Genomic DNA, 25,751 nt, shown 5'->3' with positions numbered 1-25,751 from the left:
GCTGAGAAGAGGCGGGACAAAGTGCTCGTATCCAAGCAACGCGGCCGTAAAGTAGCTTATTGTCGCGCCACGTTTAAAGAGACCGCACAAGGAATAAAATACATTAAAATGTATTAACAAACCACAGTATATTTTTGACATTTTATTATTTCATTTATATTTTCACATAATGTTTCATGTTATCTTTTGGACAATATAAAAATACTTAGTGCAAAAATACATTATTAATAACTGAATACTGCTTATGGAATATATTTATCCAGTGAAAGGGACTAGTTTCTTGTTATAGCAGGATTTTTTTTCTGAGGATGTATTTCTCTTTAGGAGAAAGGTTTTACAATCTTCATGGAGATGTAATTCTGTAAACATAAATAATGTTAGAGTTAAAACAGAGAGCAAATCTGCATGAAATATGTATAATGACATAAATAATCGTGAATTTACAGGCAGTGAGTAGAGGAGGATTCCAAAGAACAAGATCACGAGCAGGAGGAGAAGTCCGATGATGAAAATCCATTTGAAGCGGCGCCACAGTATGAACTTCATGGTCTTGCATGGGCTGGTAAACCAGAAGAAGGATGTGTCTGGGCGGCTGGAGGGGCGGAAAAAGCCATAAAAATTACAATAAAATTACCACAAGATATAATTTTAACCATTTATCATTGTAATAGCAGTGACAGTCGAAGCAGTAGTTGTCTTTGTCTTAAACTTACTTTGGTGGTTCAAGTCTGGGATTCATGTTGGGCTCGTCTCTGCCTTTCCCAGCCGGTCTCTCATCCATTTCCTTCTCCTCTACAATTTCCAAAGTCATCTCCACTTTTCCCTGTAACAAAAAAAAAATCCCCACCAAAAAAGTTACAAAATGCACTTTTACTAACGTGATGTTCTGCAAAAAGATAACGCAACGTACAGCCAGCACCAGTTTTCCATCCTGCTCAGCTGCACATGGCCACCAGCCGCGCACAGACTTTTGGGAGAAAAGAGAGTTGGCTGTGGGACCAGAGGGCGGGATGGAGGTGGCCTTTCCTGGCATCATCTTAAGGCTGCACTTTTCGGGAGTTTTAGATGGTGGGATCAGATTGAGGAGATCCAACTCTATGGAACCTAGGAAAGATGAAGGGAACAGAAAAGGTTCCAGAAGTTGGTTCTTAGAAAGTTGTGAAGTATAGAAAAGTGTTGGTTATTGTCCAAGCTAGATAGGAACCAGTTACATTTGATCTAATATACTTGAGTAACTTATCACTCCTACTTCTACTTGAGTAATGTCATTTTGGCTTAGCATACTGGGAAAAAGTCTAATGTTGATATTACAAATAAAAGAAATCCGTATCCTATCCGTAATAACACCTGAAGTACTTCGAAAGTCCGTGCAGTAATATCGTCAAAGTACTCCTGGTGTTATTACGCCTCACAATATCCACTTAGAAAATCGACATGTTTAATTTTGTGTAACTAGACATGGATCGTGTAGTTTTTCACGTAACTGTATATAAATAGGGAAAGCGTGGAACAGCTTGCTAGCGTCTAACTTCTCCCCCGTTTGGAGCTATACCTTTGCTGGGAGAGGCTAAATGCTAACAACATTTGTGTGACTGAGCGCACGCACAAAGACCAGACAGTTTACGCATCAACTCGTCTAAGCTCAGGTAAGAACATATCTCAGTATGGAAAAACAGTTGCCTGTTCCTTTAACCGAGCACATTTTCTCTGTAAAAGCTTCTCGACTGGAGTTTACAGCCTATAGGCCAGTGTAACGCCTAATTTGAAAGCTAAGACTTACAAAACTGATCTAAGCTTTTTCTTTGCGTTGTCGTCACTTTTTTGTTGTTAGATTTGGTTACAGTCGAACTGGACAAAATGTGCAAGGTTAAGGTGGGGGTTAAGAGGTTAAAGCATAAATTAGGCCTTTCTCACTCAGTTAGTTTTTTGTCAAAGACCTTTTTACTCCTATTTGTGTAATTATATGTATGTACTTGCTGCTTGTACTTTAGTTAATTATTTAACGCTAAGCTTCCATCTCTGACTATTGTCACTAGTTCATTGTGTAAGAGTGTGAAGTTTTAAATAAATGCAAATAAAATGATAGCAAGATTTCATAAGTGGATAACTGCTCACAATATATTATATTCGTATTACCTAAATAGTCATCCAGAGAAAATTTGTCGTTGTCCCATATTTGAATTATAATCTTGGGTGGGATTCGGAATTCAGTTTTGTCGAGATTCCAAAAGTGCTCCTGCAAAGTAGAAGTAGACGTCATGAGCAGAAAAGCTCAGAATCCCTTGGACCTTATTTATGCGATTTATAAATCATTGTTGACCGATGAGTACTTTACCTTTCTTGAGACCACACAAAGTTGCTCTGCGGGCAGGTAATCGAAGCCAAAGACGTACCTCCAGTTGAAGTTACCGTCACCATCGAGCGACCTGTAGTGAACGTCGGTCTTCTGTTTGTCGTCCTCCATGCCTGGCATCCATCTGCATTAACCCAGCATTCAGTTCTTACTCCTGTTTTAGTGAAAGTAAGTAAAAGTGAATACCCTTTAACGTAGATGTCGCTCATGTTCTCTCCGGTGATGCTGGTTTCGTCCAGAATGACGTCGGTGGTGTTCCAAATGACGGCTCGCAAATAATATCTGAGTCAGAGTTGAAATGTCAGTGTTTTCTTCAGTGAGGTTGAAACAGATTTCTTACCCCGTCCGTCTTACCTTTTGGCTTTACGTGGGGTGATGTCAAAAGGAGGCCCTGGGAAACCAAGGCTTTTAGGGAAAACGTCCACCCACATCTGTATTTGGCCCTGTAATAGATTTTCAGTCATTTTACCTGTTAATTTTATATACAATAGTCATGGGTCATGGAGTTTGACCTGAGAGAGGTTGGGTTGGTGCGAGCTGTTCAGAGTTCTTGTTTCCACATGCTCCGGCACTAAGCCCTGGCTCCTGAGCACATGCAGGGCCAGCCTCTCTCTCGGTGGCCCCAGATGGGAATGGAGGACAGTGTTCGCTTCTGTAAAGTAGGAATAGAACATGGAATTGTAAAAAAAAAAATTGAAATAAATTCTTCAAAAGGGCTGCCTTTTCCTTTGATTACTGCGCACTTTTGACATCTCCATGGGCTTCACAATCAAGCCACCAGTAATGGTTTTGACCACACAGGTCTGTTGAAAACCATTTCATAGACGACCTCATGATGCTCTTTGAGAAAATGCCAAGGAAACATGGGGGGAAATTTTAAAGAATTTAAAGCAGTACTAAGTAACTCATGCCCCTAGAGGCCATTAGCGCCACTGCAGGTGTCGTAGCATGTTGCGGTTTTTTACTCATTAATTGTCCAAGAGAGTAAATACTACTGCTAGCCCACAGTTAGCTTTGCCCGTTAGCCTGTTAGCTTCTTCTTCGTGATTCCATTAGTGTGTATTGGTGGCTCTTACCCGGAGTGTGGTTTTCTGGCCAGAGACACCGGGGGGTATAAAGGCCCCCCAATCATTCCATTAACACTTGTATTACTCCCACAGGGACTATGAATAGGATTGATTAAGGTAAACAAGTAACATAGTACTGCTTTAAAATATAAAACATATTTTGAGTTATTTGACCCTTTTTGGTTTCCTACATAATCCAATGTGTTCATTCATAGTTTAATGTCGTCAGTGAGAATCACACAATGTAAATAGTGTTGAAACTAAAGAAAAGTTTTGACGGGCACTGTATTAGTTTTTCTTTTCAGAGGAACTGAAAATTGACAGTTGCCAAAGCAACTACCTCATTTTCTCTCATGAGCCACCTTGCTCAGTTTTTAGTTTTACTTTTACTTTTAACTGATGACAATGTAAAGGCAAACAATAAAAAAAAACACAATATAAACATGTCCACATACTGTACAACACTGACAAAGCACAATTAAATCCTGGGAATAGACCTCTCCATTTGGCAAATAATATCCAATAAGGATACAGCTACGACCAGAGAACATAAAAACATAACGTCAAGCCTAGACTACGACGATAGTTGTGACACGTACCAAACTCTTGCAGGGTGTATCTTTTCCCAGCAAATGTCATAGAGGAGCCATCAGCTTCGATACACGGGGCAGACGCCCCTCGAATCTTCGCCACATTCATGAGGATCTGGGAAGGTTTGAGTTGGTCTCTCCACTTGTTGATCCCTGAGCTGAGAATGAAAAGAAAAACGTAGATGAAATACGTGAGAGACATTTAAAGGACAATTGACACATATAATGAAAAAACACTCACATGCAGTAGGTCTGTGGAAGGCCGCAGGAAGGCCTAAACCGCGACAGGAGCCGGTTTTCTAAATCTATAACCGTTTCACCAACTTTTTCATCTCTGCTCAGTAAGTCATAATCATAGACAGCGATCTTAAGGTCCTTATCTTGAGGCAGGAAGCAGGACATTTCAAATACCCTACAAAGAAAAAACAATTATTATGCGGAATTAAACTACGATACACCTTTTAATGTGAAAATGAATAACCACAGCCCACCTGCCAAACTCCGGGTTCAGTGTTTGTGGTCTGTAGTGATCTCTGTCATCCACTGTTTTTCTGCCCAAAGTAATCTTCATGTATGGATCACACTGGAATATAAAGTTAATGGTATATATGGTTCAATAGCCATTTCCAATAACAAAACTACCTTGAAAATTATTGTGTTAACTATGACCTGGTGGAACAAGTAGTTTAAATACACATATCTATGATGTACTTGATTGATACACCCACCATGCCGTTTGTGTCTTTGGGCTGCAGATCAATGCAGCGAACCACGTAGATCCGGACCAGACATTCTTGAGGCGCACTTTCGGGGAGCTCTCTGAACTGCCGCGGCGGAGAGGGCACCCCCGGGTCGTCTGGCAGAGGATAGATTCGGAAGGAGCCCTAAATACAAGGGGAAAAAAATAAATTACATGATATTTATGTAAAACTGAACTCGTCACTATTTGTTTATTGTATAGTATGTTAAAAATAAAGGATGTCTTTACTGATCTGAAATATGGAAATTACTAACTTACTTTATCGAGTTTGTCGGCCAAAGCTACACATTATTTCATTTATAAGTGAAGCTGAAACAATAAACTATATTTTTTTTCATCATGAGGTGCTAAATGATGAATATTGCAATCACATATAAGGTAGAACTCCAGTAACATAAACATTTCAGCCACCAGAGGGCAGACAAAGCCCACTGAAACACTGAATGTTTCTCACGTAAAATAAAGTGGAATAATTACTTGGAGAAACGCGTTAGGAGTAACTTTTGGGGATTTTTGTAAAAATATAATAAATCAGACAAAACAAATAAGTTAACATTATGGCATTGTTTTGTGTCAACATGAAGCTTCTATTAAAAAAAAAAGATATATTTCTGAAGCACAAGTTAAACGTTTTTCTATGATGTAACTGATAAGTCATGGTAAATGTGTTTTTCTTTCCATGTTTTTGAACCTTACCTTGAACTCTCCGACCACAGAGGGATCGTCTTCCTCATCCTCAGTCCTCCCACGCTGCAGTTTGAAAGTGCTGCAGAAATCGGTCAGGTTCTGAAACTGGGCCACTTCCTCCAGTTCACGGTCATACACCTGGAAGCCACATCAGACAAAAATAAAAAAAATGACTAAAAAGGTTTGACTGTAGCAAAACATTTGACCATTTTAACCACAATATTAAACTACAAAACCTACCTGTAGAGTGTCATATCCTTTCTTAATATAAGGCCCGCATTTGTCTTGCCGTCCAACTGAGGCAAAGAACTTACTCCACCAGTCAACGGTCTCTTCCTCCTGTGTGTGTGAAAGACCAAATGACCGTTTTTGATATTTTATGCAGTCTATTCAGAGGACATAATCAGCATAATATCTTCAATGCTGCAAGACACTATTATCTTGGTGGAAGTCTTGTCTCTCGCTTTGGATTAGTAGTAGCCAGCGGTATCTTTTATCCAATAGACTCTAACTTCCTGAGGTAACAACTGTTTCCTGTCTTTGTTTATTCCAGTGGAGAGGTAGCTGTGTCTCGTTGAAATAATTAGATCTTAAGGCAGTACTAAGTAACTAAGTTACCTTAATAAATCCTTTTCGTAGTCCCTCTGGGAATAATACATGTGTTATTGGGATGATTGGGGGGTCTTTCATCTCCCCCTGGTGTCTCTGGCCAGAAAATCCCAATTCCAACTTTGCTGCCTCTGGGTAGGAGGCGCAATACACACTAGTAGAATCACGAAGAAGAACCTAACAGGCTAACGAGCAAAGCTAACTTCAGGCTAGTGCCACTTAAACAGTATTTACAGCCAAGTTTGAGTGACAAAAAAATATCTCCATTGTGTAATTGGATGTACAATATCCCTCTCTCCCTTTGTCTTTTCTGTCAGCATAGTATTTACTCTCACAGACAATGTATGAGTAAAAAACCTCAACATGCTACGACACCTGCAGTGGCTCTTATGGCCTCTAGGGGCATGAGTTACTTAGTTATGCTTTAAAACAGTACGTGGCAGTTGTTTGATGATCATGTTACAAACTTTACTCAGGATGTATGCAAACATTTCACTAAAGGAGACCTCTGTGTGTTTGTAACTGAAGGGTTTTAGCTTTGAAGCTAAATGGTAAAATAGCATCACCATCTGGACATTTTTTTATGAAACACAGGCTTGACCTTTAATGAAGTACTTCTTTATTTTTTTTAAATCTTATTTCTTTTTTTAAATTACATTAAACTGTGGACAGGAAATAGTCCTGGCCAATAGGAAGTTAGCCAAAAACATTCTGACAGAGCCCAGGGCCTGTATTAATTAAACTCTTACCTTTTCCATTTGAATCTGTAATAAAACAAAACACACGATTAGATTTAAACAGTTATACAAATATCAATGCAAATATTTACCTCAGCTGTCACGATAGGTCTGTCTTCCACGTTAATGACGATGTCTCCATGCGCAGCAGCTATCATTGCCACTGCAAAACAAGCGACGGCTTAATGACCACTCGTAGTGCGTATTGTACGGAGTCTTAAAGTGATTTGTACCTCGCACAGACATGACTTCATTGCTGACGCCGTACGGGTCGCAGCGAAACTCCTCCAAGCAGTCAATGGTGCACTGGCCCACCACGGGCTTTCTGCCGAACGGTCGATGGTCGATGATTTTCAGCACGATGGGAGGGGTGTACATGTCCTCTTTGGGTAAGGGCTAAACGAGAACAAAAGAGACATGAGACGTTGATAGTGTGTAGTTATCAAAGTATGACCGTATTTTTGTTGCGTAAAGACAAACAGTGGAAAGAAGCAAAATACCACTTTTAGCAGCAGCACTGATCCGGGAAAGTTGGGGTTCTTCTTGAAGTTCTTGATGACAGCCGTTTGCACAATTTCACCGCCGCATTCAACTATTAGACTGGGAGAGGAGACTGTAGCTAACTGATAGGTCTTCATGTTCCTCAAGCCCCAAGTCAAAACCTAATACATAAAGCAATATGGTTTAAGTCAGAACAAGATAACACTTGTTTGATAATGTGGCACGTTGTGTAAAGTGTACCTCAATGGCGGTAAGTTGCACCACTGGCCTGATGCCCTGGGGGACCATGTATATCTCCCCACGGCGAGCTGGAGCCAGAGGCATGTCTCCTTCATTTGCCTAAAAGAAAATAAATTACATTCATTGTACTGTATGTAAATATTGCTGTAGGATTCAATAGGGAGATCATCAGTGCCACTCCATTCAGGACTGAACTTTATCTCACTTCCCTTCCCATCTCGCCCTCCCATCCGGCATTGAACTTCAAATAAATATGATGAAAACAGTTTTCTCCAGTTGTCAGTAATAGTGCTTTACCGTGTCTTTAAGGAACAGCTCCGCTGCCACAAGGACTTCACCAGCACTACGGCCCTTCTTCACGACTGGGAACCACAACAGCTTTGTTGTCACTGCCGCACCAGGGTGCAGATTTACCACAGGGGGGCAGGTACAGCAGCCCATGGGCTCATCTTTACCCTGAAGGAGGATGAACAACACCGGAAGGATAAAGCTGTATGTATGTATGTATGTATGTGTGTTGTCAATCTGTTATAATCGCATACCACTTGATCACTGTCGTACAGCTCCAGAACCACATCAGGGGGGCCGTGGGCGATGGTCTGGGGGTCTCCATATATTTCAATGTCGTCAAAGATCAGGGTTTGATCCCATGTAGGGTTTAGCGTGGTTCTGATGACCTCTGTAGTCTTGCTCACATGTAGGAATGACACATGTGCATAGGGATCTGGACAAAACATTCGCTTTTAGAATTCTCATACTTAAGTACTTTTCAATTACTTATAACTGCATTTCTTGCTAAATTAAAGCAGGTTTATTTCAGATTATTAAAAAAATAACGTCACGTAGTCATTCCATTGAATGCGTGCTTTTTTACTGAAAAAATAAAATCTTCTCTAGGCAAGGGTGGAAATGTAGGGGCAGTTTTCTTGGTACAACCTGGTTGAAGAAAGAAGAAAGACTACAATATATTGGGTTTGTAACTGATTTAGCATTTTTGCCCATATCAACAAAAAAGTAAAGCTAAATCTTGGAAATGTTTGCCCAATCCGAAATGAGATGTCACACGTGTTGATCTCATGCAAGTCAGATTGCAAAAAAAAACATAGAATTATTATGTAAACCAGTAATCAGAGTCATGGACCAAAAAACAAGACACTATTATGCGATTTCAAATAAATAAAACCTCTTAAATTAGGACAGTCTTTATAGATTTATAGAAGTCTCATAGTCTCAAATGTACATAGTAACGCATGATTTGGACCAGCTCCTCTGGCACAGTTTATTAGCCAGAGAAAACACGTCACTCGAGGCTCTGTCAGAGAGGACTGTGTCACCCGTCTGCGCAGGAGCACTTTTAGTTGGTCGGTGTGGTCAGTGAAGGGTACAACTGAGTGGAATTCAACACATGTAGTTAAACAGCTGACCACTTACAATTTAATGTGGCTTATTAACACCTACTTCTGCCAACATTAATAGTTGTGCTGAGTTGCTTTATTGTCAGTATTGCCATGGTCTTAGAACATGTGTTTTTTGTATAATTTTTATTGTAACAGCAGGTTTAGTGTGGCGTCTATCCTTAAACATCTTGTCATTTATTTGTGGTGATTTGTATGTCGAGGGCTTGTAGTTTTGCCCTATGTAATACAAACCAATTGCATTTTCCTGTAAATGTTGTGTTTCATGAAATTGCACTGTCTCCGTTCAAATGAACTAATCTAATCCTACCAGAAAAGCTGTCCTTGTCCATGGCGCAGAGATTCTTTCCTTGATACACATACACTCTCAGATGGTAACGGTGGGAACCTAAAGCAGAAACAACGGCTTCATATCAAAACAGATAAAAGTTTTAAAAAAACAGGCAACTTGACAAGCACAAGTCTGATGAAACTTTCAGAACTCAAATAAGGCATAAGAGCAGCACCTCACGAGAGAGCATTTTGACAGCTAGATCATGGCGTTATGAATACACGTTATGGGTTCAGTCAGGAAGTGTACTCCAGGGGAAAACATCCTTTAATCATGATCAGGAATGTGCCTTTACTTACGGCTAAAGTGGCAGGAAACCGTGGGCGTGTTGGCACCGAAACGCTTGGCACCCTCTGCTTTGATGGCTTTTTCGTCAACATCAACCCCCTGTGAACAAATTCAAAAAGTCACATTTCTTTGATTACACAACGGGGGGAAAAAAACATCACTCTGAATTACAAAACTATTATGAATATGATGTATTTCCCAACATCTGCTGGTAAGGGCACATGTTGGGATATGAGTCAGAGGGCATAACGGAAGATGGTTGCTATGACTACCGACTACATTTTTGACATTACATGACGGCACTTCTGTTTTCTAGTGGTGTTTAGCAAATGTTTCAACCGCCTGATAACATATTGGCTGAATTTGATTTTTTTTCCCCATGCAAACGAATGCAGTCACTTGAGGCAAAGTTTTTCAAAGAGTAGTCGCCTGGGCTTTTTTCTTCTTGATTTGGAGTAGGCTAGAGTAAATAGCAGACAGAATGTCATTCAGTTTCTAATTTGGACTAGCTGAGACCCGGCCTTTGGCCGGGCCTCGCTAGTCTCCACATTTTATATTCTGAGATTATGAGTTATTACAAAGAAATGTCCAGTATAGTCCCTATAACCCGTCACTCAGTATAGCTGTGGACCCGCACTAAGTAGACCAGTGGTTCCCAACCCATTCCAAAAACTATGGCCACTACAAATGTTGAAAAAAATGAATGCTAAAAATAATTTCAAACAAACTGCAATTGGAGTGTTTAATGCACCCGTACTCCTTTCTTATATACTACATCGACAATATGTCCGCTAAACTCAGGGAATAGAATTCAAGAGACAGTGGAATATTTATGGATAAATATTAGGGGTTCAGCTCTCACGGTTCGGTTCACGGTGCAGGACCTGTGGTGTGGTGCATCACGGTGCAAGTGCAATCTAAAAAATAATATGTGTTTTTTTATTAGACAGTATTTATATCCTTAGAATACAATTGGCAATGCTTTCAAAGCCGCTTTATAAAATGTAAAGAAAAAATAGAAAAGAAATGGTACAGCAGCAAAGTTTAAAAAATTTATTAATTTTAAAAAAAAGCTACAGTGCAGGCCATGCGCCCGTTAAGTGGTAGTTTCATTTTGGCTTTCCGCACACGGAGGCTGAAGCACTCGGAGCAGCGCGTTTGATTTGAAGCTCGTGTTTCTGCGTGTACTTGTTTGCGGAGACAAAACTTTGGAGACGGAATACGGCCAGGATTGGATCTTACGCATTTGTCTGCGCCTCTGACATTACGCAGCACTGGATCTATAATGAACCACAGCCTCGGTCACTGCAGGAGAGACTTGAAAAAAGACGCGCAGATGTGTTTTGGAGGATGTATCTGTACGATCTGTACCTGTGCGGAGCGTCTACAGCTGCAGTTTAGGGTGAGTGACGATGACACACATCGCCCTGTTTGGATGCGCGCACACACGGCAGTCAGATCTCGTGCACTCGCGTTGTTGTGACGGCGGGTTGTCCTCGGACAGCAGCACCACGGTCCATATGGACCCGTGGCCAATGCCCGCGGCCGGTGGGACCGCCACGTGGGGGGGCCCGTGGATTTTTGGGAAATGAACATGGCAAGTCTTTTTCCAGACGCTCGTCGGTGTACAATTTGATGCAGTATTCATTCACTCCATTGCGCACATCAGCCCCCACCACCAACCACGCACACACTCACTACTGTCGCCAGGCTTCCTGGTGTTCCCAAACGGTCTCCCATTCCAGTCCTAACCAGGCCCTTCCCTGCTTAGCTTCCGAGGAATGGTCTCCCATCCCAGTCCTAACCAGGCCCTTCCCTGCTTAGCTTCAAAGTCGGTATGGGAAATAAACATGGCGGCGCCCATGGAGCTTATGGCGGCGGCCATTTGAGTTTGCAGTTATTATAGATGTGTGTTACTCACTAGCGCCCCCTCCAGTTTAAAGATGGCAGAAGCCCCAGTGGAATCCGACGGGATCATTTTCCTCCTCCAGCGGCGACGGCGAAAAGTGTCAGAAGAGCGCTCTTTTCGGTGAAACTTCCAGCCAATCAGAGAAGAGTGTTCCCATCCTTCCCCTTGATCTCTTTTCTTAAAAAAAAATAAAAATAGTTCCAACAGGTTTCAGATCTTTCAAAGTCAGTATATGTTCCAGTATTTGCAATCTTACTTCGGCAACAAGCTTTTTATTGGAGATTTTTGTTCTTCTTCGTACAAGTCTCTTTCGACGGTGAACATGGTACATCTTTTCAGCTGCGACCCAGGATTTAGGTTTGTCATCAGGGGGGATTGTAACGCCGTATTCCCAGCCTGGGGCAAAATGAAATACACCGATGCAGTAGTCGATCAAAAAATTGATTATTTACTCCGTCGCCGCAGCCTTACCTCTCTCGTCGACGGCTCGGTTGATGTCAGAGCTCCAGACGTCTTTCCAGCTCCATCCCGGTGGACACTCAAACTCTGTGAGGCTTTGGGATTTTTCTCCATTCTGTGCAAATAATGAGTGATAAAATCTGAAACATTTGAATGGACTTCTTTCACCATCAGAAAAGACAGTTCTCAGACTGCTAATTCAGTAAATAAAATTAATCAAAAGAGATCTGAAAACTTTATGAAGCAACTCTAATCTAAGATATCCCTCAGCCTTGTTATCTTCCCTGAGGAATTTGGAAGATCGTCCCACAGTAAGATGACTTTTTTTCGTGCGTGTTTGTGTGTGTGCCGGTCGTACCACATCAGTGTATTGCTCAGCGGCAGGCGTCCACTCCCCACCGGGAAAACGCGTCTCATTCTCAAAAACCTCATCGGTAAACTCTGAGTGGCCCTCGTCGGCTCCTGTCAATAGGCTGGAAAACAGACAGGGGGGTTAATGTAGTGACTCACACATGAGCTATGCAGCAGAATTAGAATAGACAGGATGGCCAAGTCTAAGCAAGAGAATGTAAGCACTTGAAATTAAGATAACTAAGGAAGGAAGTGTGACCTCTTATAAACAACACATTTGATGGCAGCAGAATTCCTTTCAAAAATCAAGTCAGATAAATGATGGATACTTGTGGCTTATCAACCTGCTTTTGGGCACCTAAGCAATGATTTTTCACATTTAAGACACTTTATTAGCAAGAACTCCGCTCATGTTTGTGCTAGCAGCATGGTAACAAATCAATGGCACCATAATAACTGCAGTTTGAGAGCAGAAGGACTGGTTTATAAAACAATAAATGTATTTTACATGTGTGTAGATGGGTTCAATGTGTTTATAAGTCAATCAAAAAGTAAATGCACAAATGTGACTGTTTTTAAACAAATTTGACTCATCAGTCGAAAAGTAGGAAACTATTTCGGAGGCTGGATTCCTGCAGGTTAAAGACCCCAACTACAGAGTAATTAAATCTAAACAGAGAAAGAGCCGGTATTGGCTTAAACAGTAAAATGATCCGTCCTGAACATACCATCTCTCTGGGTCAACAAACCAGTCGTCCTCCCACTCCCAGCCCACAGGCGGCAGGAAGCGCTGTTGTTTTAGTTTGACTTTGCCCGTCACGTCCGAGTATTTGTGGCGCCCGACGAGCCCGGTGGTTCCCCATTTTCCTAACACCTTTGCTTGGTTCTCGTACTGCAAAGACAGAGACACTAGAAATATCATAAAACCAGAGAATAAGGGTTTTTTAGTGGTGTGGTGAGCATACCATCTCGGCATAGACGCTGAAGTTTCCCTCCGAGTAGCTGTTGAACTTCTTCTCATGCACAGACAGGCCGAGCCACATGTTTAGGCGCACTTGCACAGGGATCTTAGAGCCTTTGTTTTTGTCCATAGGGTACTGAGTAACAACAATGGTTTATGTGAGAATTAGGCCCAGTTAACATTCTGTACATTACAATCATGTCTAATTTTACCTGCATGAAGATAGTTTGGGTTCTTCCACAGTGTTTGCCACATGCTTGTTCGCTGAAGTTAGAGTACAAAACCTGGTTGGCTGGGACTCGGGAATAGGCCACTCTCTTCTCTCCTCTTAACATCCATATAATTACGTCAGGCAGGCTGCTCTGAGGCTGCGGGTTTGCGAAGTGAAATGTTCAGTTTAGCCTTCATAGTTTGAAATCGGGCAGCATAGTTTTAAAGAATATCTAAGACCTCTTCTGCCAGTTGCTTGATTTTGTCCAGCCACTCTTCGATGTCAGAGACTGTGGCCTTGATGTCAGTGGCCTCCTCCTTCATGCGACCTGCCATCTGCTTGATGTTCTGCAGGGCGGCATCACGCAAACCCTTCAACTGCAGGTCCAGTGCAGTCAGATTGTGCTGTCCCTCCATCCTTGGTAACTGGACACCGCTGGAACAATAAAAGATTCTATGAATAAAACTTCACATTTCATTAAAACAGCAAATTATTGACTCATGAAAAATTGTATGTCCGATAGCCACAACAAAAATGTCACTCTTGTAACATTTCACTGTAAAGCTATATTTTATAACATGTGTTTGATTGGGGTAAAGTGCCTCAAAAAACACATGTGTCTTGACTGTGACCAGGCGCGTCTCCTCAGTAAGTAAGTAAGTGCTTTATTTGTCATTGTACCGTTGTACAACAAAATTACATTCAGGTGTTGGGTTAAGGTCTATTCATACTCCACAAGACCCGAGAAGTTGGTTCTTGCATCTTGTGGCAAAAAGAACAAGAACAAAGTTCTTGCATCTTGTGGAGTATGAGTTGGCCTTTAGTCCTGAGCCGCTGCGACTGAGCGCACCGCCATTGTGAGCCAACCTGACCAGCATGATTTTGGAGGCCGGGGAAACAGTAGCCCCTGGTGGAAACCTGGCTGGCTGCCTTCAGTCTCCTCTGAAACAGTGCGCCACGTCCTGGGTTTGTCCCTGTTTCAGAGCATGGTGTCCTGCACTGGTCAGCTCCTCCTCCTTCCTCTTCATCCTGCACAGCTTCCGCCGCTCCACAAAAGTCTTTCACCATCTTCTGGGAGGAGCGTAGCAGACGAATATAATCCGTCTTATTCTCCAGTGAACGAACATTAGCCAGAACAATAGAAGATGTGTGTGGCTTAGCTGTGAATCTTGCCCGGATACCTCCTCGTTTGCCCCTTTTTGTTTCCTGTAGCACCTCTTGTGACGCCTCCACTGTGCTGCAGGTGTGGAGGCTCTTGGTGCCTCTTTCAGAAGAAGAAATGTGTAGGTCTCAAATATCTTTAGCTCATATGCTGTTTGTTTACTTAAAAAAAAAAGCTAGGCTTCATGGCTAGTACGACCTCTCTGGATTAAACAATAATAAAAATCTGCTGAACCTCACAAAAACACGGCAAAGATGTACGAAAGTATCCAGTAAAACAATGTGGAACACAGAAACCACAAATGCAGTTCACAGAAAAAGGCTAATATTTTAGCAAAAAACTGTTTGTTTTCTAATCAAAATGTGACCACAGAAATGATCATGACCAACTCTTACCTAAGATCGTCAAGCAAGTAGTTAATCAGTTTGACCCAAATCTCTGCCAGACGTGTCTCTGGCTCTTTTGCTAAGAGGGCTCTCTTTAATGACGTTAGATGGGATTCCTAAAAAAACAAATGAGACACTTTGGTTGTAACTGAAAACCATGAATAGACTGACATTTGATCTTTCCCTCACCAGTCTGTCGGCAATGTAGAGGAGTACGTTCACTGTGTCTAGACGGTGGCTGATGTCTTCCCAGTATGACGTGAGGATCACTACGGGCTTCGTGTCGGCCCATGGTAGGTAATAGTAGTGATTACCTACGGGGTACAACGTAATTATACAGTCACTGGCAAAATCACAGGCTGGAGAGAAGGCATCAACAAACACAACACCTGTATGCCGATTTATTTAGGCCTTTAACGCTTTTCTTGTTATAATGAGTTATAATAGAGTGCCCGACTAAGACGAGTTGCACAGGATGAAATAGTAAAACCAACCCTACATTTTTAGTAGGGTTGTTCTGATCACTACAATATTATAATACGTATATCAATACTTTGGTTCAGTCTAGCCAATACTTATTCCAGTCTGATATTACAATGTGAAGAAAAAATACCTAAGTTGATTTATCAAAGGAAAGCTTCCACTCTAAAAGGGGAAATGAAGGCATCAAAGAGATAACACTCGTATTTTTCTCTGTTTTCTCTCTCTATCCTTTCTCTCTAGTCAATTTGTAAGCTGTTTGGAACATGAATGAATTATGCTTATGTGCCATCCATGGTGTTGAGGTGTGTTTTTCGTACCATCGAAAACGCCAAAGCTGTACTGCGTGGTCGAGGCCAGCGGTTTGCAGGTGGAGTCCAGCTTGTTGCCGTAGTTACCAATGCTAACTTCAAACTGGATGGGCTCCCCGGGCTCCTGCAGCATGCACGCACTGTGGAACACGGCGCACAGAGAGAACCGCCTCCTGCGCTGGTATTTCTGAGGAAGCATCAAAACCTATTTTTACAGTGTGGACTATTTACTTTATTTACAGGAAATCAATTTGGGTTGTTTAGTTTAGAAATGAAGAGCTGTCACCAGGCCGCCATGAGTTTACATGTAAGAGATACTGTGGTCAAAACCTTTCACACAAATTAATGTCAATCAGTATGACTCTTTTTATAGTTGAGTAAAACGTGTGGCTTGTTTGGAGTAAATCACTATTTTGTACAATCAAATATAAAAAAACATCATAGACCCAAATACCCCGCCTGGAACCACCTTAAAGTGGTGGAGGGGTTTGAGCACCCGAATGATCCTAGGAGCTATGTGGTTGGGGGCTTGTTTGTTTTGTTTGTATACTTTATTGTCCCCGTAGGGAAATTTAACCCATCCTTCGATGCCGCTGGGGCAACCCGTCCCAATAAAATAGCAGTTCATACCTGAGCCACCAGGACGTCATCACTACAAATGTCATCCACTGCCTTATCGACCTTTGCATCCAGCTGTGTGGATAATTCCACCAGGACCCGCCCCCTGTAGGCCACGCCCTCACCCTGCAACAGAGGCACCACAATGCAATACTCGGAGTACATTATCCCCATTAAAACTGTGCGTGTTACCTTTCCCATGTTGAGTTCCTCATATGGGTCACCAAGAGCACTGAACTCTCTGGGGCTTCCATACAGGTTGACGTAGCAGGGGCCAAAAGCAGGAAGAAACCCCACCTCTGACTGCGCTGTGTTCAGTAAACAAATGATGTTCAGTAAGTGACTCTCTATTCATCACTGAGAAAGAAAAAAATTGCGAAGTAGAAGTATTAATGTTTGGTAATCACTAATCAGTATAGAACATAATGCTAACTTCCTGTCATAGTTGTATTCCCATGGAGAGTTAGCCGTGTCTTGCTGAAATACTATTTAAACTGTATGTGGAAGAAAACATGCAGCTGTTGGATTCACTGGAGGAGATTTATGTGTTTATAACAGTAAGTTTAGCCTTGAAGCTAAAGTCTAGCAGCACGGTAGTACAGCGGTTAGCACTCGTGCTTCACAGCTAGAAGGTCCGGGTTCAATTCCCACCAGGGACGGGGCCTTTCTGTGTGGAGTTTGCATGTTCTCCCCGTGTCTGCGTAGGTTTCCTCTGGGTTCTCCAATTTCCCCTTCTACTAAAGACATGTACAATTGGCCAGGATGAATGTGAGTGCGCAAGGGGAATGACGGAATTTATTAATTTACTTACATGCATGAGACATGCACTGTCTCATCAAATAAACTAAACCAATAATGTTCCACACAAGACAAGATTTTATAGTCAGATTGAAACAATAAAATGGTGGCCTTCATACTTACATTCTGATATATTGTTGCTGTTAGAGTCTATAAAAAGCCAAATAGGTACCGTTATTTTCAGTTGGTTGTTGCGCCCCCCCCCCCCCCCCCCCCCCCCCCCAAAAAAAAAAATGAAATACCTTCAATTTCTTCACCAGAGGAGGACATTTTATTAAGATTTAAAAATGTTGTTCCGATGGCATCATCTTTTGATGCACGGTCCCTGATAACACAAAGTATTCACCAAATACTCAGCATGAGACATATCTGTATATGTGTATACAGTGGGGAAAAAAAGTATTTGGTCAGTTTCACATAGACATTCTATTGGATTTTGGCCAAATACTTTTTTTCCCCACTGTATATCTAAATAACGTCCATTATACTGTATGTTGTTACTTACCAGTCATACATGGTGAGTTTGATGCGTTCACACATTGACGGAAACTAAAGCCAAACAAACTGAATTACTAAGTGAGTGAGATGGTACTGTATAAGTAAATTTGTATTTTCTCATGCATTAATGTTTTTTTAATAACTATTTTTTATATATATATTTGGCGTATGAAAACAGAATACTATACAAATACAGTAGGACGATAAAACATCATGACAAAGACAAAAGGTAAGCGCTAAATCGCTATACTAATTCCATACCTTCACTTGAAGATTAATCAGCTGATTCCACTCTGGATTGGCATTGTGTTCTACTATTTTGGTGCGTAGCTAAGAAAAAAACAAAAAAGAAACACAGTAATTCCACGTTTTAAAATATGGCAAAGCGAAACATGTCGGTTTGGGACTCTCGTACCTTCTTTCCAGCAAAACTGACTTCTAGATACGGATCCACAAGGTTTTTTCGGTCCCCCTCTCCTCCCAACACTTGTTTCATTGGCTGCAAAAATGCAACGTCCACTGCAGAATGGGTGGCACGTTTTATTAATAACAGGAACACATTGATATCAGTTACATGTTGTTTGTTCTCTCCATTCCTTACTCTGTGGCATATCTTCGGCGCGGTAAACTTTTAGAGTGAGGGTGGCCCATCTCAATGTCACTCCGGCGGGAACCAGAAGATTACTTTCTATGTCGTCCTGCTCCTCGTTGATGTCTCTCCTCTCAGACTAAAGAAACATTGGTAAGTGTAAGTATACAGCTTCTAGAAAACAATGCTTTAATGTTTCACTGTACCGGGGGCTCGTCTCGAGTTGCCACAACAACCAGCGTGACTTTGAGGTAACCTTTGGCTCCGGAAGTTACGTCATCTGGATCACTCAGCAGCAGCCATTTTCTCATGACAGCGTGGCCTGCGAGGTCAAGTGGAAACTACTTTGAACTTTGCTGGAGCCAAACTCAGCGGAAAAATGGCATTGTCTGTGTTTAAATGAGCGTTAGGATTGCTATCGCTGGTTTTAGTTGTTCTCTTGACATAGCGGTATGAAACCTGGAATATTCCGCAGTGTGGCTTTAAAGCACCATAAAACTTTAAACTCTATTTGCAGTGGAACCAAACCGCTTTTAGGGATGTAAGAACTTGAACTTTGGCATTGAAACACTTACCAGTTTCGTCGTAAATGTAGCCGACATCCAACTAGAATGAAAAAACAGTGTATTTTAAAGTATTTTCTTGTATGTGTATGTTTTTTAAAGATGTGAGTCATGAGTCATGCTAAGGAGCTCTGGGGATGACAAAGACACACCTTGAATTCTCCCAAGAGACTGTCCGATCTGAGGGAGTAGGAGTCATAAACCTGTCCAAAATAAAGAGGAATTGCTCGTTTAGCCACAGATAATATAGTAATGACAGAGGCTCGGTTTAATATCGTGCAGACTTGTACAAACCCGAAGGACGATGCTCTCGTCGAACAGCTCAGAGGGAAGCATGTTCACATTGTAGAAAAACATCTGGGGGAGGGGACAGTTGTTAAAAAAAAACTACGTTTCAAATAAATGGATCGATAAATAAAATAAAAACATTTTAACTCTTAACCCTCGCCTTAACCGAGCACATTTTCTCCAGTTTGGCTTTACCCAAATCTAAATGCTTCTCGACTAGAGCTTACAGCCTATAGGCCAGACAAAACTGATCTAAGATTTTTCCTTGCGTTGTCATCACTTTTTCATTGTATTTTGTCGCCTGTTTTTGTTGTTTTTCATCAGTTTTTTGTCACCTGTTTTTTTTTGGTTTCATCAGTTTTTTGTCATGTTTTTGTTGCTCTTTTGTTATTTTCATCACTTTATGGTCGCTTGTTTTGTTCCTTTTTGTTTTTCATCACTTTTTTGTCATCTGTTTTTGTTGTTCTTTTGTTATTTTTCATCACTTTTTTGTCGCCTGTTTTGTTTTTTGTTATTTTTACCACTTTTTTGTCGCTTGTTTTGTTCCTTTTTGTTTTTCATCACTTTTTTGTCATCTGTTTTTGTTGTTCTTTTGTTGTTTTTTCATCACTTTTTTAGATCCTGTTTTGCTGCGTTTTTGTTACTTTTTCATGACTGCTTTTGTGTTGTTTTTTCATCTCTTTTTTGTGACTCTTTTGATGTTCCTTTTTTTTTGGGCTGTGTTTTCAATCCTGATTTACGTCTCGTTTTAGTCGCTATTTTACCGCTTTTTTCAAGAAGCTTTTAGATTTGGGTAAAGTCGAGCTGGAGAATGTGCTCGGTTAAGACGGGGGCGAAGAAGATTTTTTTAAAAATAAATAGAACCAATAAATGTTATCAATGTGTTTGTACCTCATCAAAGAATGGGCTGTTCCCTCTCCTGATCCTCGTCCTGTGGGTCTGTCCGCACACACTCGCCTTCACCACCGGCTTTATGTTGTTTCCAGGAAGTTGACGGGCCTCAATTATTCGAACGCGAATCTGGGCACAGAAACGTCATTTCGGCGGGGTCGTCGTCTTGGCTCTGCAGCAGCATTTTCAGAACAAGATGAATAATTGCGTTCATAAATAAAAACAATACCTGGAAGTCCTGGGGCTTATTGGCCAAGGCCCGGTGCCTCTTTCTGCTGAGCCGCACTGGTTTCTGGCCGGGTTTCCCAGGCTGCAGCGGCGCGGGGCAAACACCTGGAGTCATAAGAGCAACCTCTCCGTCTGAGTCGCCCCCATCTGCCTCCTCAGTGTGCGCTACAAACACATGAACAAAAACAGGTCAATCGCACTCAGCAGGAAACGTTTGAGCAAAGAATTTAGTGAAATCTGCTGTGGAGTGTGAATTGGATCATATTTTTTGGCTTGTTGATAAACTTACAGAGCAATAAAAGTCAAGCAGTGCCATTATTTTGGACTTTTAATTCTCTGCGGAGTGTAAAAACATTTGTATTGAGCTTGTATTTCTTATTTCACCTTCCCTTTTCTTTATTTCCTTTTTTTATGGTACTTTATTTTCCAATTCTATTCGATATTTGATCGAATACAATGCAAAAACATAATTCGTCGATAGTCAAATAGTCATCAATACTCTTATTTTCTTATTACAACTTGTTTGAATACCTTTTAGGCAAGGCAAGTTGACTTAAAGCACATCTCATGCCAGAGACAACTCAATGTGCCTCCCAACAACACCAAAACACACAGAAATATAATGAAAATACAATAAAAACAAATCAATTGATACAATTACAATTAAGAAAAATATACACAAATATATAGTATCTAGATAAATGATTATATTATTATTTGTCAAAATACTTCTACTTGAGTAAACACCCAACTTTGATGAAAAAATACATAGGAATCAGACAGTGTTCAGAAGATCGGCTAATTCAATAACACATGTAACTGCTTTGATTTGGCCGACTGTACGTAAATGTCACTTACCTCCATCAATGTGCGCTGCGTCTCCATTGCCTGCGTCGTTCATGTTTGGATCACTGTGGGGAGGTGGCTCATACCCAACGAGCAAATCAATGGTTGCCTTCAAAGTTGAGGAAACAAATATTGGGTGTTAATGTGAGTGTAGCACATTAAATATCCAAATAGTTTAAAGGGATATTTTACATTTTTTGCCAAATGGCCTAATTTCCTAGCTATCCAGAGTGTTGTTGATTTCTGTTCATTTATTTTATTCATGCAGTCCTTATATTTGAAGAGTTTAGTGGTGCTAGGCTAGTGCTAGGCTAGCGCATGTCTATGGTAACTAGTAGCCTGCATTAAAAACCTCTTCAAAATCATGGGGTAGTCCTCCAAACATTGCCATATCTGATTTGTAGAAAGCTCCTTTGTGAATTCCACATGTAGTAATGCCAGCAGCCGGTACATAAACTATGATAACCTACCAGATCACTCCGCCGCTGCGTAGCTTGCAAACAGGAAGCTGATGCTGCTCAAAAATAAGTTCATGCAAAATGGTTATATTTTAAAAAAAAGATGATTCAGTCAACACAGACATTTATATGGGTAGTCTGGTGTTATAAGTGATTTGCCTCAGGTGCACTGTGCTTGGGTCAGAATGTTTTTAATGCAGGCTACTAGTTACCATAGACATGCACTAGCCTAGCACTAGCCTAGCACCACTAAACTCTTCAAATATAAGGACTTCATGAATTTAAAAAAATTATATATCTCTAGAAATCAACAACCCTCTGGATAACTAGGAAATGAGGCCCTATGTCAAAAATCCTGAAACATCCCTTTAAACGTATTTAAATACATGTGGATATTCACCCCAATTCCCTGCTGTTTTTCATTGACCAAGGGCAGGTTCCTGTACGGGAGAGCCTTCACCTGACCACAAGCCAATTCTCCCAGACTGACTTTTGCCGAACCAATAAATCTGTAAAGAAACCACTTACATTTGAACATAGAAACAATGTAAATACAGTTACAGTCATCAGTCATGTGAGTGAATTATTCCACAATAATGTTGTAGGTAAATAGAAATGATTGAATGATGATTTTCGCTTCCCATTTTCACTTCTTTATTATTGAAGCCGTGGGCAGCAGGGTGTACTGTATGTGTTGCCAAACAATGGCAACCACCAGTCGTGTCAGATGGCGCAAGTGGCTCTTTGAAGAAGTTTAAAGTGAATCAGCTATGGCAAGGAATGATACAACCAATATAATAATAATAACAATTTATAGTCACTGCCATAAGTCTTTGTGGTTAAAGACCATACACTATGACAGTTTTAAATCCTTTTGTAATTAGGACTTAGTGTGCTGGGTAACATCTGTGGTAAGTCTTACTCATGATTTTATTCCAGTGACGTGGACGAAAAATTGTCTATATTTAGATTTTTATGTTTGTGACTAAATTATGAGTACCAAACAACTGTTAACTGGTAAATTTCCGACCTCCGATTAGGAAAAATGCCTCGGAACACCATTTCGGACTGGTAATTACAACTTGTAAACTCGGAGATGATCAGAGCGCTCCGAGTTCTGATGTGAGACACACTGGAGAAGCTAAAAATGTTTACCTCTACTAATGTCACTTCCTGCCAGTCTCCAATAATTTAGTCAAAGTATAATTAAGTATATTTGTGTCAACTATGTTCTTCCAAAAACTGTGTCTGATCTGTCGTAGGCACTTTAAGCGAGCAACTAAGCGCATATGGAAACACTTAGCTACAGTATGCAAAGGGCGTTTTGCCCATTTATAAACAAAAGGATGAGACCACAGCACAGCATTCATGGGCAGCGACTAAATCTTTCTCCTCCACATCCACTTTAGCTGTTCGCTGCCTCACTATCAATCTGACTCCAAGTAATGGAATGTTAACCCACAGACATAAACACACAGCAAAAAGCCACATGAATCTTCTCACTGGAGGGAAGGAAGTGCAAAAAACTTAGCAATGACCTTTTCAAACAGGGACATGGCTTTCAAATGTTGACGTTATGAGTGAAACTGTTTTTTGGTTTAAACGTGGAATAAAACATTTTCTCACGGATGGCGCAGTATTGTTATTCATGAGAAAAAGACGGAAACAAAGAAAATATACATAAGACATAAAATATAGGGCTGCATAATTTTGTAGTGTAAAAATGAACCAATTGCATTTTTCTATTCTGACAAACAGGCTTGCATGATATAATCAAATGTATACTGTATTACGGTATTCGATTATTGTCCAAAAACTATATTATTGCAATATTTTACTTTTTAACCATGTGAACACAGTACATTGAGCAACAATTATAAGACATGCATCCTTTCATCAAATTGTGTCAAAACAAGCCCTAGAATCATATTAAATCATAACCAAACACACTAAATAAACTGAGCATTTAAATTTTAAAAGTTCTGATAGATTTTTAGGCTGTGTTCACAAAAAAAGTTCAGTGATTCTGCGAAATACTGTGGCTTCTTGTGATATGGATATAGCGTCACTCAGAATAGCAATTGCGATTAAATATTTGATGTATGTTTTAGTTCAGATTATAGCGGATCATTTGCGAGAAGTTTGAAATAGGAAGTTTGATACATTAGGTAAAACTGTGTGAAAGTGTTCATTTAAAGAAACAGTGTCAGCAGCAGCACATAGCTAAACACGAACATCATTCCAGACAATGAGCTAAAGCTAAGACCTTTTATTTTTTTTTATCCTACAGCATTCTACGTCCTCACTGTGTGGCTTAAAAAAGACTGTTGTTTCTCAAAAAGTGATTGCTGCTGATGACAAGCCAGCGCATGCTTTCTGGCTCAGCCCCCTGTTGCAGGCAGCGACAAGGAAAAAAGATATCACAGAGCACGCAAGACTGACTGAAACGCCCCCATCACCATCAAACAATGGCTTCCCTAAAATAATAATAACTGTGCATCATGACGAGGGGAATTTCTTTTATCATCATACTTACAGTTACTCCCTTGCAAACAAGAACAAAAAACAAAAAAGTACTACCAGGGTTAGGAAGGCAAAGTTGATTTAAACATGAGTTGGGAAATTCTTTCCTTGAGTGTAAACAGTCCAGGAGTTCTTTTGTGGACAAGACAAAGTAGTGAGATAGCGCAAGTCGGAACAACGCGCCAGTGAGCAAAGCTGTTGGCATCCTAAAATTGTGAGAAAAAATGACCTATGTTGAAAGACATTACTCAAAATAATAAGATAAGTGAGTATGAAAATGCTACTATGTGTACTGCTACTTTGGAATGTCCTTTGTATATAGCTAGCTGACTATACCAACAGAATACTGCTAATATCAGCACAGCAGTTTCTCATGAACTTGAACAAACCCACTTCTCCCACAAACTAATTATATATGCCAGGGTCACATAACATCCTTCCTGTAAGTACCATTTAGGTTTTCACTTACCTGACCACACAGGTAAGCATATTGCTTGTATTAAAATCGCTTTAACACTCACTTGTCTTTTCCAATAGTCTCACAGTCTTTCACCACCACGTCAACAAAAGCGGACGCGTCCAACGGTGAGCCTTTGAGGTCAAATACAAGCACCTATTCAGAAAAGAGAGACATAAAAATGAAAGTCTAGGGGGAAAAAACGACCTATGTATTTTGCCGACAGACCTCATTCCAAACAGGATTCAAATTGTTGTCAATTGCTTTGGTTTTCTTCTTCTCACCTGCAAACACACGGGGAACTGTTATGAAGCATAGCCTAAAGGTAGCAATATGTTTGTTTGAATGAGTGGTACAATGTTTAAAGCAGCTGTTCCAGTTGCTCTGGCTAGAAAGGCAGTAAAGCTAATACCTGACCTTATAAGGGCATTGCTTCTCAATGAATCACAGACAAAATATTCACTGTAAACTGTCAGAGAAGTCGTACATTATATACTTTTTTATTTTACATTGATGCAAAACCTTAATCTACAACACCCTATTAAAAAGACAGGAAAGAGAAAAGTGATTTAAAGCATGGTCAGACGAACAGTTTTCTTACCTCTGAATACAACTCCCACAATTGGATCAGGGGTTCCCAGTTTCCTTTTGGGTATCCCGCTGGCGGACTCCACAGTGACCCGCAGCATGTTGGCAGAGTCAGCTTTTCTTGTTCATAGATGAAGGAAAGCAGTCGGTCGCAGCAGCTGGGGGGGAAGTGAGAGAGGCGCAGATGTGAGAGCGCACTGTAGTTTACCCTGGGCGAGCGGTCATGACTGGTGTGCGGCACTCACGCCTGTTGAATAGAAAATTAATAAATAACATATACAATTCGCCATTTCAATGCTTCAATATAATATAGTATTAAGAATAATTGTCCAGTTTTAGTTTTTACGTTTTTTATATTTTCTTCAAGTCTCCCGTTATCCCCATCTATTTATTTTATAAAACGGCGACATCTGGTGGCGAATAATAAAATGGCATACATGTTTACCTCAAATGCATTTCTTATTTGTCAAATGTAACCAATCATGATGCATTATTCTAACATTTTAAATACTTTGAGACGCCTTGATTGTGGTATTGCACGTTTTATGGCTTAAAAATACCACTTCTTGCCATTTTAAAACATGTTTGTGTGGACTTT

At 40.7% G+C, this 25,751-nt stretch overlaps 1 protein-coding gene across 1 annotated transcript; it reads right to left on the bottom strand.

Annotated features, from left to right (window-relative positions):
• Window positions 1-250: 250 nt before the first annotated feature.
• On the bottom strand, window positions 251-25,254 carry myofl (myoferlin like; the record flags this gene model as incomplete). The annotated part of the gene is made up of 53 exons (XM_079559994.1): window positions 251-359; window positions 445-592; window positions 714-823; window positions 911-1,104; window positions 2,137-2,236; window positions 2,336-2,477; window positions 2,540-2,635; window positions 2,708-2,796; window positions 2,866-3,005; window positions 4,020-4,168; window positions 4,252-4,422; window positions 4,502-4,593; window positions 4,739-4,894; window positions 5,467-5,595; window positions 5,698-5,796; window positions 6,816-6,830; window positions 6,896-6,966; window positions 7,037-7,199; window positions 7,304-7,465; window positions 7,545-7,643; window positions 7,842-8,000; window positions 8,087-8,268; window positions 9,270-9,347; window positions 9,590-9,677; window positions 11,500-11,664; window positions 11,744-11,883; window positions 11,959-12,061; window positions 12,305-12,419; window positions 13,026-13,189; window positions 13,263-13,394; window positions 13,471-13,626; window positions 13,709-13,904; window positions 15,027-15,133; window positions 15,207-15,331; window positions 15,818-15,995; window positions 16,439-16,552; window positions 16,619-16,773; window positions 17,467-17,549; window positions 17,730-17,773; window positions 17,984-18,052; window positions 18,138-18,241; window positions 18,324-18,450; window positions 18,518-18,633; window positions 18,887-18,917; window positions 19,027-19,077; window positions 19,169-19,231; window positions 20,054-20,182; window positions 20,283-20,446; window positions 21,140-21,236; window positions 21,986-22,094; window positions 24,630-24,721; window positions 24,794-24,849; window positions 25,167-25,254. 53 exons carry the CDS (start codon window positions 25,252-25,254, stop codon window positions 321-323), a joined length of 6,144 nt encoding a protein of 2,047 aa, XP_079416120.1. The 3' UTR covers window positions 251-320.
• Between the last annotated feature and the right edge of the window lie 497 nt (window positions 25,255-25,751).

Source organism: Gobius niger (assembly GCF_951799975.1).
Source record: "Gobius niger genome assembly, chromosome: 7".
NCBI lineage: Eukaryota > Metazoa > Chordata > Actinopteri > Gobiiformes > Gobiidae > Gobius > Gobius niger.
Note: the sequence above shows the minus strand (reverse complement) of the source record. Positions and strands in the feature narration are given on the sequence as shown.